General features: G+C 27.7%; 1 protein-coding gene across 3 annotated transcripts; it reads right to left on the bottom strand.

Annotated features, from left to right (window-relative positions):
* Positions 1-62: 62 nt before the first annotated feature.
* LOC100159249 (brefeldin A-inhibited guanine nucleotide-exchange protein 3) lies at positions 63-15361 on the bottom strand. 3 transcript variants are annotated; one of them, XM_016803897.2, is made up of 27 exons: positions 14931-15361; positions 14679-14812; positions 14470-14604; positions 14237-14411; positions 13762-13879; positions 13418-13690; positions 13179-13311; positions 11840-11937; positions 11403-11766; positions 11181-11288; positions 10707-10854; positions 10133-10284; positions 9486-9648; positions 8669-8776; positions 8318-8533; positions 8000-8201; positions 7766-7918; positions 6733-6897; positions 6413-6656; positions 6159-6338; positions 5879-6095; positions 5678-5810; positions 3955-4217; positions 3312-3829; positions 1802-2034; positions 929-1724; positions 63-839 (listed from the first exon to the last, which is right to left on the bottom strand). In XM_016803897.2, exons 1-27 carry the CDS (start codon positions 15013-15015, stop codon positions 627-629), a joined length of 5727 nt encoding a protein of 1908 aa, XP_016659386.1. In that variant the 5' UTR covers positions 15016-15361; the 3' UTR covers positions 63-626. The 3 variants fall into 3 exon arrangements, with proteins under 3 accessions (XP_016659386.1, XP_001952352.2, XP_016659439.1); XM_001952317.5 differs by having other exon boundaries at positions 64-839; positions 14246-14411; XM_016803950.2 differs by lacking the exons at positions 13179-13311; positions 13762-13879; positions 14237-14411; ... (1 more) ...; positions 14679-14812; positions 14931-15361 and having other exon boundaries at positions 65-839; positions 13418-13554.
* Positions 15362-16592: the final 1231 nt, after the last annotated feature.

Below are 16592 nucleotides of genomic sequence, written 5' to 3'. Positions count from 1 at the left end.
AAAAATATAAATGTCAATTACATTTATTAATGTTGTTATCAAAACAAAAAAGTATTATTATTTGATATTTATAATTTATATTCTATTGAACAAAAAATTTTGGTACCTGTCAACAAACAGAACTGAAAAGTGTTTATTTATTGTTAGTAGTATAATATAATATAATTAATATTACACACGATTAAAGATAATATCTTTAATCGTGATATTACATAATATGTAATAATATTTTTAGGTTTAGTAGGTAAGTTTGACATTATAAAGTTAAGTAGTTTTTCTAAGGATTCATCAGGTTAATTATCTATCAGAATCATTTCTCAATATAATATACAATATACATAAAATATAAATGATACAAAGGTAATACATATAATAATACATATCAATATTTGATTGAATAAACAAACCCTTAAATAATTTATATTATACAGGTTCAGATATAATTTATTCATAATAATATAATAAATTTGTATTGCAAATATTTTAATCGGCTTAAAATATATATTACTTAATAAATAAAAAGAAACTTTCAGTCTCTTGTTATAGAAGACTTATAATAAAATCAGCAGTTTTTAAACTTACCAAAACTCATCAACAGCTTAACAAGTAAATGATTGTTATGGAGTCTATGGACCAAATCCATAAATAAAAGCTACCCTTTGGTAAAATTCCCCTAAAATGCGTTTCAACAGAGGCCTAGTAGCAGATTCCGTCAAAACTCTTACACCATTGAATAAGACTGGTAACAATAACTTAAAGGAATCATCGTCTAGCTGCGCCAATAAATCAAAAACTGAAATCAACATTTCTGACCAAACTGACTCGTGCACCTCACTGTCCTATAAATGGATTGTTACATATTTGTATCAGTAGTGTAAAATTTAAGTAATTCAACATCAAAGATTTTATTAAAACATTAATATGATACCTTGTTCATACTAGTCTGCCTCTGCTCTTCAATTTCTACTGGTAGATTTTCTTCACTTTTTTCAATAGAATCAGGCTGTCCTGGCATAGAGTTTGCATGTTTCCTTTTTTTATATTCTTCAATTAGATTATCTAAATTTTTGCAACTTGCTATAGCATATACAGCATCATCGTCATCATCACTTCCACTATCTTCACTTTTTGATGTTAATGGTGCATTTGGATATATCTTTTTAAAATCTTCAAACTTAAACGCGGTAGGTTTCTCTTCAGTTGTTTCAAAAATATCATCATTTTGTGCAACAAAAAAGAACACTGGTTTATCTCCTGCTCTATCAACAGCGCAATGTGTACCGCTTTTATCCATAACTATTTCGACATATTTTTGGCAGGCATCATCAAATATACGTTTGAGTTCAAGTATAAAACTTTCAGTATCATTAGTGGGAGATCTTTTTTCAACAATAAGCTTTATCTGATCAGAACTCAAGAGTGACGTGCGATTGATACATATTTCAAAAAGTGCTACCAATGAGAGCGTCCAAGCTCCTCCAGCCTGCTTATATAAATTGGCTGCTTTCTCTAAACCAGCCACTTTTTGAATAAGAAATTTTAAACCGGGCCTTGAATCAAATTCCCATGATATACCATATGTCATATTTAAACACGAGATAAATGTATGAATCTGAAATTCGGTGAGAGAGGACAAGTATCCAGGCATATGTTGTTTTTTTGGTTTGAACGATTGTTCATCCATTGGTGTCATCAAAGAAGACTGAAGAAGGATATTGGCTAAGCTGAAGGAAATAAAGAATCTTCAATAATAATGACTATAACGAAAAAAATAAATACATGTTTACATGTTTATCAGTACCTTGGAATAGCTTTGTTAGTACCCTTTACCAACACATTTCCAATCATTTGTAATAACATTTCATTTACAAATAACCCAAGCACTATATTCTTGTAAGGAACACGTTCTGGTGATTGCTGCCATTGGTTATCAATTTCCAAATTACACCAGTGATGACATAATAAAAATATAAAACTTCTTTCGTCATCAACAATTGTATCACTTTTAACTCTTTGATGATCTAACAAAAATACCTGAAATATCATAATTAACATTTTAGTTTAATTTATTTTCTAATAAGACCAGTAATTGTAAATCAATTCATTAATTTAAAATTAGCATTTTTAAATTTTTTTCTATTAATAAATAGTAACATAATATTTATTTAAATACTAACTATAGTTTTAAAATAGTTCAGTCAAAACAAAATTTAATTAAGTTCTATACTATTAAATTTTACTAAATATTTAGAAAAATTTAAGTTTAAAAATGCATTCCAATTTTTAAAAAAAATGTATTAATACTTTCATCTAATTGTCGACTGTTACATAATCAGTAATCAAGTTCAATACTGTAATGCATTTCTAATAATACTGCATTAAAATAAAATGGTGAAGTGTATAGCAGCACTGTTGGGAATGCACAGATGTTTTGGAATTTCATTTGCTTATTAATACACCCTCTTACTTAATTTAATAGGTACAGTACATTTAAACTATAAAGTATACTTATTACCATTGATTATGAATAACTAAGTAATATTTAGTATTCATAATCAATGTTATTATTTACTATATATTAAATAATACTTTTTTTTTATTTATAATACTAGAATTTTTATTTAAGAGGATGCTACACCCTCATGTGTTGTGCCCGTCTTACAAATGTACAACATAGCAAAAATTGGTTTGAGCAGGATAGAACCACTCAGGCTATAGTGATAATTAAGACTCCAAATTGATACATAAATATAGTTCAGAACTGTGAAATATTGTTTTTATTTTTTTGATATCACTTAAAAGAAAAAGGTTCTTATTGTTAATTATGTTTTACTATTTAAATTTCTATATTAAGAATTCATCACCTTCAATGCAAGCACAGCTTATAGAAGGTGAACAGACGATTATCTATTATTATTATATATTCAAGTGTATTAATTGTTTGTTTGCAAAATAAATCAAATCAAATTGTTTCAAAATCCATTATTTTTGTGTTTTTCAAAATCGAATAACTTATTTTGTAGTTATGATATCGAAGAAATAAAAACGATATTTCACGGCCAAAGTGAAAACATTTTTTCTCCTTTTTCTCTTTTTCCTTCTTCTCCTTTTAATTTCCTTTTTATGAGGAGAAAATTTAATTTCTTAGTTATTACTGAAGTCTTCTTGGTTCTTTCCAGCACAAAACAATTATTACTATGTTTTACATTAATTGTAAGACGGAGACAACACATGTTGGTGTAGGCGGTGTAGCAAACTCTTAAGATTTTTTGAAAATACAAGTTTATCTATATAAAAAAAAAACAGATTACCTGTTGCGATAATTGTTTTAAATGTAAATTGTCATCTATTGTACTATCTCTTCTTGCAGCCACTTTAATACCAGCTGCTAAATCGCCATAAAAACTATCTGAAAATGGACTGTATGTCATTGATACTCTGGTCAATGGATGTAAAGAAATAGCACACGCTCTGTGTAAACTAAAGCTGATTAGGTCCCATTGGTTTGTAGTGAAGTTGTCTCCAGCACCCAAAACAAAATGTCTCAAACATGCACATCCTAAGCGGACAATGTTCTCTAAGGGCTGAACACAGAATTCATTTAATACAAATAATAGTTGTTTCAACATAAGTGTTATTTCTTTTTCAAATTTCAATTCATAGTTCTTATTCATTTTTAGGTAATTGACAATCAGATCAGTTGAATTTCCACACAACTGTTTGAAATTTGGTAAGTCACTAAGGTCATGTGTAGACACAATCTTTCTTGCCCACATTTGTATGGTAGGAAAAAGTAGTCGGTTTATGCAGAAACAACCAAATATATAACCTGTAATTTGTTATTATTATTTATAATTTTCAAATACTAATAGGTTTCATGAAAAAATAAACATTAATTTTAACTTCAGTTTATTCAGTCATGGGTATATTTATTGCGTTCAAAATAATTCTAACCTGGTGTTTCAGGAAATGCCTGTAATATGTCTAAGAGTAATTCAAGACTTTGCCTTTGATATATAGCTGATGTACCAGTAATTGCAGTACAAAGTCCTTCTACAATGCAGTACCATACTCTTAATATCCCACACGGTTGATCAATTTCTTCTAAAAGTATAGCTTCATTTTTTGAATCTTCAATGGATAGTTGATTATAGTTTTCATTTTGAATACATTGTAATTCAGGTACATCATAATCAACCAAAGTAAAGACATGATTTCTAAATAAAATTTATATAAATATCAAGAAGACATCATACCAAGGTTGTTATCTTAGTCTCCAAATTGCAGAACATAGCAAAAACCAGTTCACAAAGATCTATTGTATACAATTGAACTATTTAATATTATTGTATTATCTATAAAGATATTTCTGAATGCGTCACATATACACATACATATGTCTTATAATTTTCGAAATACCTATGTAGCCAACATTAATAATAATAATATTTTATATACATTTTGGTAACCTAGAATAGGCACAACTTTATTACTCATAAAAGATTTGACAAAAAACTACTAGATACGTTAAAAAATATTGTTTTAATTAATTTATATTGTTTATATATTAATATGCAAGAACTTTTTTTTTTGTCCCAATAACTCAGCCTATATATTTTACACCATTTACTATATAGTAAGGGAAAAATAGATATATCATTGAAAAGGTATTAAAGAGTAGATTGGAAGATAAAATACAAAAATGGAATGCATCAGTGGCCTGCACCATTTATCCATTAAAATAGAATTAAAAAAAAAAAAAAAAAACGTTTTCCAAATAGTCTCGAGCAATACAAAATATAAAAAGCAGTAACTTAACCAATTTTTATAATTTAAAAAAAGTATAGTTAATTATTGTTTGTTATTGTACATAACAAACAATGTCTTCAAGTTTGTAGCTTATTATTCTATTCTGTGCTATAGACTAAAAAATTTTAACATGAAATACCTGTTGTTCTCATATTATAAAAAGTTCAAAAGAATAAAAGGAGAAAAAAGACAAACGCTGATAAAACTGTATGTGCATTAGGAAACGCAATATTTTAGAGTGTGTTGATTTTACAATTAAACTGGTTTTAAATTTTAATGGTTGAATTTTGACCAATAGACGAAACGCAATATTTTAGAGTGTGTTGATTTTACAATTAAACTGGTTTTAAATTTTAATGGTTGAATTTTGACCAATAGATGATTCTAGTAAATTTAATAATAAGTGGTTTACCTCCAAGATCAGTTAAAAATGTTAATATAAGACAAATATTTGTGAATAAATTTTTTCTATGTTTCAAGTGTATTTATAGAGATACCATATTAAAAAGAGTAATGTGAAATTTTCTTTTTAAACCCAATTTAATTTTGAATTTATTGTAAATTTGAAATACCGGGTGATCCATTCAACATAAGACACTCATTATCTTAAAAAGTATTAATATTTTTGAAAATATTTTTTTTTAATAATTAGAAATCATAAAATTTTTTTTCAAAAACATTAATATTTTTTTAAATAATGAGTGGTTCATGAATTATGATAAAAAAAATCAGCTGGTATAAATCAAAAATTTCTCTTTTATAACCCAGATGTATAATTCATAAACAAAGATTAAAAAGTATTTAAATTTTTTTATGGATATGGAGTCCATATACCAAGATATTTGGAAAAGTACAAGTAATAACTTACCGTTTAGGTAAATGAAATTTTGGACAAGCTGGCATAACATACATTGACCTTAATATTAAACTGCAATGCTGTAAATGTTTAAGAGCAGCTTTGCACAGTTCTAGTCTAGTATCAGTATCTGAGTTGTCAAAATCTAATTAAATGTAAAACAAACTTTGTGGTCAGTTTCATTTTTCATATCATGAAGAAAAAAGTACTTACTAGTTCCTCGTACGTGTTTAATGAGACAAGCTATACAATCAACAGCTGCATTTGAGAAAGCTAATGTGTCATCAGTGTTCAGAAAGACTCTGAATACTTCTAATAGAGATGATAAATGACTGCTATTGACTACTTTTAGAGCACCAAATAAAGGTCTCCAACCTGATCTTATATCAGAACGGTTAGCTTCGACAAACTCACATAGGCAACTGACAATCTTTTAAGAATAAAATTATTAATTAAATTGTTTAACATAAATGTGTAGTAAAAATTAAATTACTTGGTCTTGAATTTCTATGTCACATAGTTCTAAACATAAAAGATTTTCAAAAGGCTTGAACAGTGATTCGTTGATATGAAAATGAGAAAGTTCTGGTTGGTCGTTAAGAAAAGCTAAAACTGTATCATGAATTGAAGCTATAGCTTGTTTAGACAATGCCAAATCTTTATGACAGGACACCTGATATAAAATTTAGAAAAATACAGTTTATGGATGCCATTATGCAGATAATATTGAAAATGAAATATCTTTACTTCCATCAGACATGGCAAAACAGTTGACCATATTTTTATCATGTGGAATAATGGGCGCCCGCTTTTGATGCATCGTAACATAAGTCTAGATAATCGTGTCAAAAGAGTCGCATTGTTAGTACTATTGTTAGACTTCCTCTGTTCTGGTAATTTAAATAACTCGTGTCGAATAGTTTCACATAGGCTACGTACAAATTCAGTAAGCGCTCTCAGATTCAATTTTAATGCGGCGTCTTCAAATAATCTATAATAATATGATTGTATAAGGTATTAAAAATTAAAATTAAACAATACATTTCAATCAAGTTAATGGTTTATACCGATCAACATATTGAGACAGAATACAGACTATTTGTGCAGCATATTCTTGGTTCAATATACCATTGTTTTCAATATCTGCTCTACTTTTATTTACCAAAGTTGATATGGTTTCTGTCAAATTATTGGGAGAAGTTGGCGAAGACAAGAAACTATAGACATCCATGCTAAAGTTAAAACAGATTATACCTTTTCAAGTATTATTTATCGAAGACATTTTTATTTATTTTTATATTTATATTTATTTTTATTCAAAACCCTTTCACTGCTCCAAACTTACTATTATGCCCAAAACATTTACACCATTCACTGCTCTAGACATACTATTATGTTTCTGTATTTTATATTATTATAATTTACCTGTAATCAGAGGTAATCCTGTTACCTTTAACCTAAGGTAGTTTTGAGTAACATGTCGAGGGATGTTTTCTATTTTTATATTCTAAGGGCCCGCATTACAATAGTTGATTACGCTCAACCTACTGATTTTACCGGTTGAATCCTGCGGCCAGAGATCAACTATTGTAATACTGGCCCTAAGCGAGCAAGTAACCAAATCAGATGTATATGAAAATACCAACAATTTCAATTAGCTATAACTTTAAAATAAGTCTGACCGCCAAATTCAGACTTCCCCGACGTTTTTAACATGCTGAACTACATGGGTACATTAAAACAAAAACCCCTAACCCCTTCCCCCAAGCACGCCCTGTAATCGTATAGCTTCAGGAAACCCTGGCTTGCATTATTTTAAACTTAAATTATTAGATCATATTATAGATCTCAACATTTAAATTAAAAATATTTGATTTTATGTAGCATACACAGGTTGCACAGCATAAATAATGTAGCAGTGAAAAGGTTAATATATCGTAGTCATAATATTTTAATAAAATAAAAAACTGAAAATAAATATTTAATATTTAGAAATATAAAAAAGATAAAAGTTAAAAATTGTAGACTACATAATAAATAAAAAGCAACAATAGTTTTTTCATTCGCATATAAATGTGTAAAATCAAGTACATATCTCACCAAACTTCTTCATCGCTATCTACAGATGTACCAAAACTTTTGTTTAAATTTTCAGTATTTAATAACTTAGGTTTAACCATCTTTAAAGCAGCAACCGATGAAGACGTCTGTCGGAAAAATACTTGTTCTAGGTATCCAACATATAGAGCACAGCTATAAAATTAACATTATAGGTAATACAATTCAAGTATGTATAGGTATATTTCAATCAAAAGCTGTATTTATGAGATATACTTGAAAATATGTGGCCAACATTCTTGTCCATGACATCCAAATTCTAAGCCACGTGAGAGCATCACGTCCATACTCAAAACATGTGATGTTATTAACTTTGGTTGCTTTTTAATTATGCCCGAAAACCAATTTACATTTCCTTTCTGAGCACAAGAAGCTTTTACGAGTAGAGAGAATATACCTTCACAGCGATTATGCATGCCTAATGAAAATAAATATAATATTAATATAAACAGTAAATAATAATTTAAATAAAGTATAACGTTCAAATATTAAAAACAAATACAAAATGTTTGAACATTTGAATTCATTACATACCTAAAATATTTGCAAGAGTAGCTGCTTTTTGTAAAGCATCTAGACTATGTTGTACTGACATCTGACGAATAGAATCTTTGTTTAGTTCATTTCGTAACATTTTTTTAACCTGAGTATTTTTTGAATCATTTGATGAATCAAATTCAAGAGGAACGGCTAAAACATTCATCATACTATCCCAGCAACATGTAACGATTCGTCTACTTAATTTTGTACCTAATAAAAATAAATTACTTGATCATAATATTATTACAATACAATTTTTATATTCTATTTAGCTCTATTATAAAACGCTTATTTCGGGTAAGTATGTTAATATATTAATAAATTATATGTTAATTGAAATCATACCCGCATCAGCATCAGGACTTGTCTCTGATCTACAGACTGTTCTTTCTAGGCGAAGACAATCTGATAACAACCAATTAACTTTATTCTCAGAATTGTAGCCATCAATATCTAAATGAACAACAACTTAAATAAAATCAAGTGTAACACAAGAAGTTAAAGGTTAGATTTGAAATTTATGTTTAACAATTATTATAATACAATATTTTTTGTTTGAGACATTAATTTAGAAGTGCATGGACACTGACACACTGTGATGTAAGTACATGCTATGTATATTACACTTACATAAAAAATTTTTGAAAGCTTGTATTTTTTAAAAAAACCAAAATAGGTATGTTTAGAAATTTAAAAGTTTAGTCTACTCGATAAATATTATTTTCAACCAATTTTTGCACATAATAATTTCTCATGATTTTGAAATAACCTTAAAGTTGATTAAATAGTAATATTATGTTTAATTTTACACATAATAGTGGTATTTTTAAGTTTTTGTGAGTTTATATTTTATTATACCATATAAAATCCAACCTATAACAATGGCTGTTTTTGTTACTAATTAAGATGATGTGATAACTTATATCTAGAACCAAGCGCCAACTGGACAAATAAAAACAGTTTATAACACTGCTACTATAAAATTATAAATGCAAAATGAAACAAAATATTCATAAAATATATTTTATAGAAAAAAATTATTTCAAATAATTTGTTAAAAACGATGAGTTAAAAACCAAACAAAAGAAAGCATTGCAAACAAAACTAAGCTAAAATTATAAATGTATATTAAATCAAGCATGAAGCTAAACCCCATATGAACCTGTTAATAGATCTATTAGCGCCAAATGACCAGCTGCTTGAGTCTTGTAACTGGACAATACCAAAATATTAGTAACGAGTACATGTTGATAGAGTTCAGCTAACCAACTTCTAGACACATACATCAGCATGCCACTGCTGTAAATTTCTTCAACAAATTGATCCTGCAGAACAACCCACCCACCCAATGGTTATATTGCATCTTGAATAATGTAGTATACTACATAGATATGTGGTTTAAAGCAGTAATTTGTTGATACAATTGCACAAATAAAACCCATAAATAAAGTTGCCTAACCAATAAAAATAAACAGTTAATTACAAATTAATAATAATAATACGTAATTAACAAATTATAGTATAAAAATGAATTGTGTTATCGTTATGACTTGAGTATGTTTAAAATCCAATGTTACATAAAATGATTAATTTTATAATTTTTTATGTTTTCAATTTTGATTATTTTAACTTCAAAGTTTAACATTGGGATTTATTGCAAAACATTGATAGGTCAAAATATTGTAATGTAAAAAATATTGGCTACATTTTTAACATTAATAACAATATACTGGTGTTTCAACATATAAATGATTTGACCGTCTGCAATTCAACCATAGTCCTTAATATTGTAATATATATTAAACTTACTTCAGACATGATGGGTAGTATAGAAGAATCTTCATAATAATTTTGATTAATTAACTTTAAATTAAGATATAGTGACATAATTGTTGCTACATAAACACCATCTGCATTTATTATTATTGCACCATATTTTTTATTTTCTTGTCGTATAATATCTAAATTAAATTAAAAATAATTAGAAATTGTATAAATTATGTAATAATATTATTATATTTTCTTCTAAATTGTAAACATACTTAAATATAAAAGTATAAAATGGCTTTTTACTAATGTTAGACTTTTAAATTATAATATCTATTATATATTATATATCTTTTAAATATTTTTATTTTTGTATTTAATAATCATGAAAATTTTAAAAATGATTAATTAAACAGTTAAACAGTAAAATAATATAGTTCGTTGAATATCTTAGATAGAAAAATTATCTTAAACTGTGTAGGTGTATCAATTGTTTCAACAATAATTGCATATAGATTATTAAACTACTGTTAAGTTTAACATATCTATATAAAATGTATTATTATAAACACAATTTTAATATTTTATAATCTTAATATAAATATAGTAATATAACCTTCGCAAAAGCTGGAAGAAAACCTTTGGATCTCTTCATCTACTTGTAATGTACTTCGCAATGGTAACAATGTAGGTAAAAAACTAACCAAAGTCTGGACAAAACTACCAGCATTTTTTCTTTCCAAATCCAATAATTCAACAGACTCCTAATAATATAAAATACATACTATTATTAATTGAGTTAAAAAACTAAAATATATAATATACAATAATACAGCAGATTTAATTCTCAATTGAAACAAACATAAGTGATGTTAAAAAATTTATTTTAATCTAAAATGTATTCATATTAGATATCAGTTATATTAGTAAATGTTTGTCTATTGAGTAGCAGAAAACAAATAGAGTCCACCCAAATTTTTTTTTTTGTATTTTTACATTCTGATTGGAAAATGAGTACCTTTAGTTGGTGGATGATAGTGTTTTGTATAATTTTATATAAAAAACAATATAAATGGAAGATAAAACTTACTGGAGTAACTTGAAATACATTACAAGTATTCAACTTTTTTGTTACTAGTTCTAAACGAAATGCTTCTTCTTTTAGGTTTTTCTCAGCTGCTGCTTCCATTTCGTCAATCTGAATTACAAGTAATAATATTAAAAATTTAAAGAAATAAGATTTTCTATTTTATGGCTTATTAGCTCAAAAATAAATTGAAAGTTAATGATTGATGTTTTGTACATAAGTTACCTGTGGATCATTTTGATATCCTCCTTCAGGACCTTCTGTATTACCACTACTTGGAACTCCACTACTACTGCTTGTACTGTTAATGCGACTTCTGTTTCCAATAGATGATTCAGAAGAAGAAGATAATTGTTCTCTGTAGATATTTGGTAATCTCTTTGTCGACTCATAAGTCAAAGGTCCCGTGTAGTCGCAACTAGCCAATGACTGGAATTTTTCATTTATTTTTTCAGTATAAACATCATTAATTCCTTTTCCAGTAGATAAATCAAGAAGGGTGGAAAGAAGAGAAAGTATACACGAAACACTTATAAAAACAATTTCCCAATCTGTACATTTGGAACATTCTTCAATAGAATCCATCACTCTAAAGCATAAAAAAATTATAACAATATTTGATCAAATCATACATAGAAAAATGTATATTATTTTATACTAACAAACGAGTCAATGCCATATCACTCTGTTGACATATTTTATCATCTTCCACAAGTATTGGTCCAGCAAAATCCACTATTCTATTTGGACTACTCAATAGCTGAAATAAAATGTATTTTATACAGCTATAGGTGGCATAATATATAATATTATAATACATTTTATAAATACAAGTATTATTAACTATTAAGAACTTTTCAAAATTTTAATATTTTTAAATGATTAGAAGATTCAACAAGTTGTGGCAAAAATGTGCATTTTTAAGATTGTTAAAACTGTTTCAACAGAATATACTATTTTTAACCATTTTTTTTAAAAAAAGCTTTTTTATGTTCAATTGTTAATGTACTCAAGTATTGAACTTAAATAAAACAGAATGAGTTAGGTAACATAAGAAATTAGTTAGTACTTAGTAACATTTGATTGGTCTCTCTAATTAAGAATAGGTGTTACATGCTGCCTAAGCAATTTTCCAAATATTTGGGAAAATACCCTCCAGCTTCAAACCAATTAAAAGGTGGGGTACATTAGTGAGTTGTGACAGTTGTAGATTGATGATGCAGAAATAACTTTGGAGCCAGTGGAATTTTTATTTTTGAATTTGGAAAGTGTATAAAAAATGTCATTGGGAGAGTAGACAACATTAGACAAAAGGTTGTATACAGAATAAACTATATAAAAAAATCTTACACATTACTCATATTTATAGTTGAACAAATAAATTAATTTAGAAAAAAAAATGGGAAATTGTACTACATATATTACTACTAAATAATATTGTGAAATCTTAACTATTTTCCATGAAAAAAAAAGTAACATGTATTAACTTATGTAGAAAGCTTATAATTTTTGGCCAAAGATAATATTATGACGTTATTAAACAGGACAGTTTTTGAAATGTTTATTAAAAATGATTGATTTAACAATCAAAATTTCATAAAAATAATAATAAATAGTTTTTCTTTTAATAACTTATTAATTACTTAGAATAAGTTAAAAATCAAGAAAAATTATTTTAATATACGTCTTATAGATAACAATAACTCAAGTACAAAATAATAATCACTAATTAGTTAATAAAACTACAAGGATTTTACATTTTTATCTGATTAAATATAAGTTATTTTAATAGATTTAAATTCCAAAAAAATCAAAGATAAAGTTAATTTAATAATAGTAAGTATTAGATTATTTTAGTGTTAATAAAGTTAATTAAAATTGTACTTATTCAATTTGTACTTTAGTTAAACAATGTAAAATATTAAAGATTTTTCTGTTCATGAAACCATTAAATAATAATGTATATATTACTCTTTTTCCTGAATAAATCTAAATACCTACCTCTTTTAAAGCTTTTAAAGCATCTATTCTATAGAGAGGCGGTGGATACAAAAGCATTCTATGAAAGACAGACTCCAAAACAGGTCTAAGGGAACTCACACATCCAACCAGTCTCACTAGTTGACTTCCAATACTAAAATTAAAATGCATGCTATATATTAGTAGTGTTAATAATTAGTAATTAGTAAAAGTAAAGAGGAAAGCACAGGAGTTGTTATTATTAAAAATAAAATTATTACCTATATATTATTTTAGATTGATTGCTGTTGAAGCTAGGAGCACTTCCCAAGACACCAGATCCTCTACCAAATTTAGTGACTTTGTCATCATCTCTTGACACTATTTTTTTATCTACTCGAGGTGATCCTAAAAAAGCTATAATAGCTGGACATAGCCGTTGCCATAAGAACATAGTAAAGTGTCGATTGTCATGTACTTTTTGGGGTAAGCTTGCAACAAGAGCATGAAGACACTCGAGATAAAAGACAACAGCTTGACTACAACGATCTCCACTATTAACATGATAAACATAAGTTTAACCAAGATTTTAAACATAAACAAAAAGTCTGGGCAGTATATTTACTTTTGAGTCTCGTCTATTTTACTAACAATAAATTGCAAAATTGGTAATGCTTCATTAAAACACAATACTCCACCAGCACCATTGTCTTTCATTTTATTAATTTCTTCACATTCTTCATCTGGAAGTAAAACTAATTATTAAAATAACTTGTTATAAATAATTGAATACAATATAATCGGAATCGGTGAAATACTATGTAAATTGTAACTCCTAGAGTAGAGAATTTTTGTTTTTAAATACTATTATTGTATTAAGTAAACATTAAACATGCAAACAAACAAAAATTATATGAAAAATGTATTATAGAACAGGAGTCTATGGAAATAACATGATAGATGAGATTCATTAATACTACTTTAAACAATGATGACCGTTAAAAATATCTAATAAAATATTATCTACAAGGAACCATTAGCAGTTTCTCCTATTAGTTAATATCTAAAGTTTTTAACCGACTCAAATAGAAATAAAGTACCTATTTTACCGAGAAAGTTGCAAAAATATTGTAGTGTCTGACTGACGGCAGCTTGTGCAGCAGATCGAATTCCTTGGTTACCATTTTCGTATACTTCACAGGACAGTGTAAGTATCTGTATAATAATCCGCCCATTCATAGTCCAGTATGAAGAACACGCAACATTCAAAAACACCTATAAATTAATTTCAAATAATTAACCTTGTTTATACAATATAAATAAGTAAAATTACCTTTAACATATCTATTTGTGTGTCATCAGACTGTGTTAAAATAGAACTAATTGTATGCAAAATCTGTGACGGCAACCATAATGAATCATCTTCTGGCTCAAAATTTGATTGAAAACGATCATCTCTCAAAATTTTCTAGACATATTTTAGTATTATAATTTAGTAGGTAATAATCAGTTATAAATGAACTAATAAAATAGTAATTTTACATTTAATCCACATAAAGCTTGTGTCACTAATTTGCTTTTTCTCGTTTCAAAGGCCAGTTTAAAAACATTTAAACACTTTGCTCTAAGTTCATGAGCCGGATCGCGCAGGGATCCCTGTTGCTTCTCTAAAAACACTGAAATGGGAACATAAATTCTAATTTAAATATTTCATCTACAAGTAACATATTATGTCTATCAACTGCATAAAATCGATCGAGCGAAATTATTTAGAATATTAACGTAAAATGCTACCATATGCTTCAGTTGCTGACTGACTCAGGCTGGTCAATTTTGAGTTCGCCGCATCTTTCGATATCTGAATCAGTAGATCTTCCATGTTGATCAACTGTTTTTGGATTATAACATCTAAACAGACATATCGTATTCCTGTGCGATATTCCAAAAATAATTTTACCGACAGTACAATTATACGACAAACGCAGCTCGTGGAATACACCTGCACATATTATGTCAACAACGACTGTCAAAAGATTGGAAACTGGTATGAAATTTGTCACTTAGTTCGTCTCGAACATCGAAAACGAAGTCATCGGAATCATACAAAGAGGGCTCAGGATTAAGGAGACAGTAAGTCAGAAAGATCTCGAAGACTACAACGATTGAACGATGTGCCGACTACAGACTTTCGTGATTGTTCGAATGTTATGAATATGTCAATATTATGATAAGTTGTAAACTGTTTTTATCATTTCTGTTATCATTAATATTGCGCTCGCCGCGCGCATAATATTTGTGGCACGCCAACCTTTTTTTTTTTCATTAATAATAGGTATACAATATGTTGACAAAATAAAAACAATAAGTACCTAATAAGGATAACATAGAAAAGTATATTATACAAACATAAATCACGTGATGAGGAGATTCATTAGCAGAAACTCAGAATTTTTTTCCTATTTTAGGAGTTATCCAGACCTGTTTCTTTTTAATCGACGTGTAATATTTGTAGTAATTTGAGAGAAGACGTCATGTTTTTAATGAAGGAGTTTATATGGTTTGTTCATTTTGAATGAAAACTTTTATAGTGGCTTTTTGCAAGCTAGTTTACTGTTTGAATATTTAGGTAGATATTTATGATCTATGGAGGGCTGCATTTGTTATGTACCATTATAGAGCACCGGTGTTTAGTCTAAGGGTAATTGACTGGAAGGCTTGAATTATAGGGCAAATGTTTGCGGGCTTAGCTGGGCCCCAAATTTAGATGCCGACATGCCACATGTCCATACTGACATGATGGTTGCTTTGTATAACAGTAATTTGTTTTTGAGACACAAGTTGGATTTAAGTAGAGGCTTAAGTAGTCAATAATGTGTTTATAAATAAATCCCCCCCATGAATTTTTTTCAATATTTATAACAATTTATAATTAAGTATATTCAATAAAGCATTAAATTTTGTTCTATTTTTTTTCTAATTCAAATTATCAAATATTGTCAATTTCAACAGAATGTCAGAATATGTTTATACATGTTTATATGACATGACTATATTATTATCTAAACTCATATCTAGGAACTAGGATATTATTATTATTATTATTATTATTATTATTAATATTTAGTTTTTTACACAAAATATAATATGGGAATTATCCCCCTCGATCATCGAGAATTCTCAATAACAACTAGCTCTACACTTTCCCAGAACATTGGCCCATACGGGCGATAGTGCGATCGGTAGGTATATTCTACAATATTACGTACCAACAGCCCCAGGTCATTAGTTGGTTGAAAACTTGAAATATCGATTGCTTATTATTTATCATAACTCATAATATTTAGTTATCAATTATCATCGTGATTCGTCTTTAGTCTTTCGTACTCGTGTTTTCTACTGTAGGTCCGTGTACAGTGCCGCAAAAACCGGGTGTGCAGAGCGTGCCGCGCACACGGG

Source organism: Acyrthosiphon pisum, chromosome A2 (assembly GCF_005508785.2).
Source record: "Acyrthosiphon pisum isolate AL4f chromosome A2, pea_aphid_22Mar2018_4r6ur, whole genome shotgun sequence".
NCBI classification, from domain to species: domain Eukaryota; kingdom Metazoa; phylum Arthropoda; class Insecta; order Hemiptera; family Aphididae; genus Acyrthosiphon; species Acyrthosiphon pisum.
Note: the sequence above shows the minus strand (reverse complement) of the source record. Positions and strands in the feature narration are given on the sequence as shown.

What these genes read in the sequence shown, in the direction of transcription:
- LOC100159249 (XM_016803897.2), bottom strand. Translation starts at nt 15,015, where the DNA reads ATGGAAGATCTACTGATTCAGATATCGAAAGATGCGGCGAACTCAAAA. An exon ending in GATATGGCATTGACTCGTTT is followed by an intron (nt 11,767 to 11,839) that starts GTTAGTATAAAA and finishes TTTATGCTTTAG; the next exon opens with AGTGATGGATTCTATTGAAG. An exon ending in AAATTTCATTTACCTAAACG is followed by an intron (nt 4,218 to 5,677) that starts GTAAGTTATTAC and finishes AATTTTATTTAG; the next exon opens with AAATCATGTCTTTACTTTGG.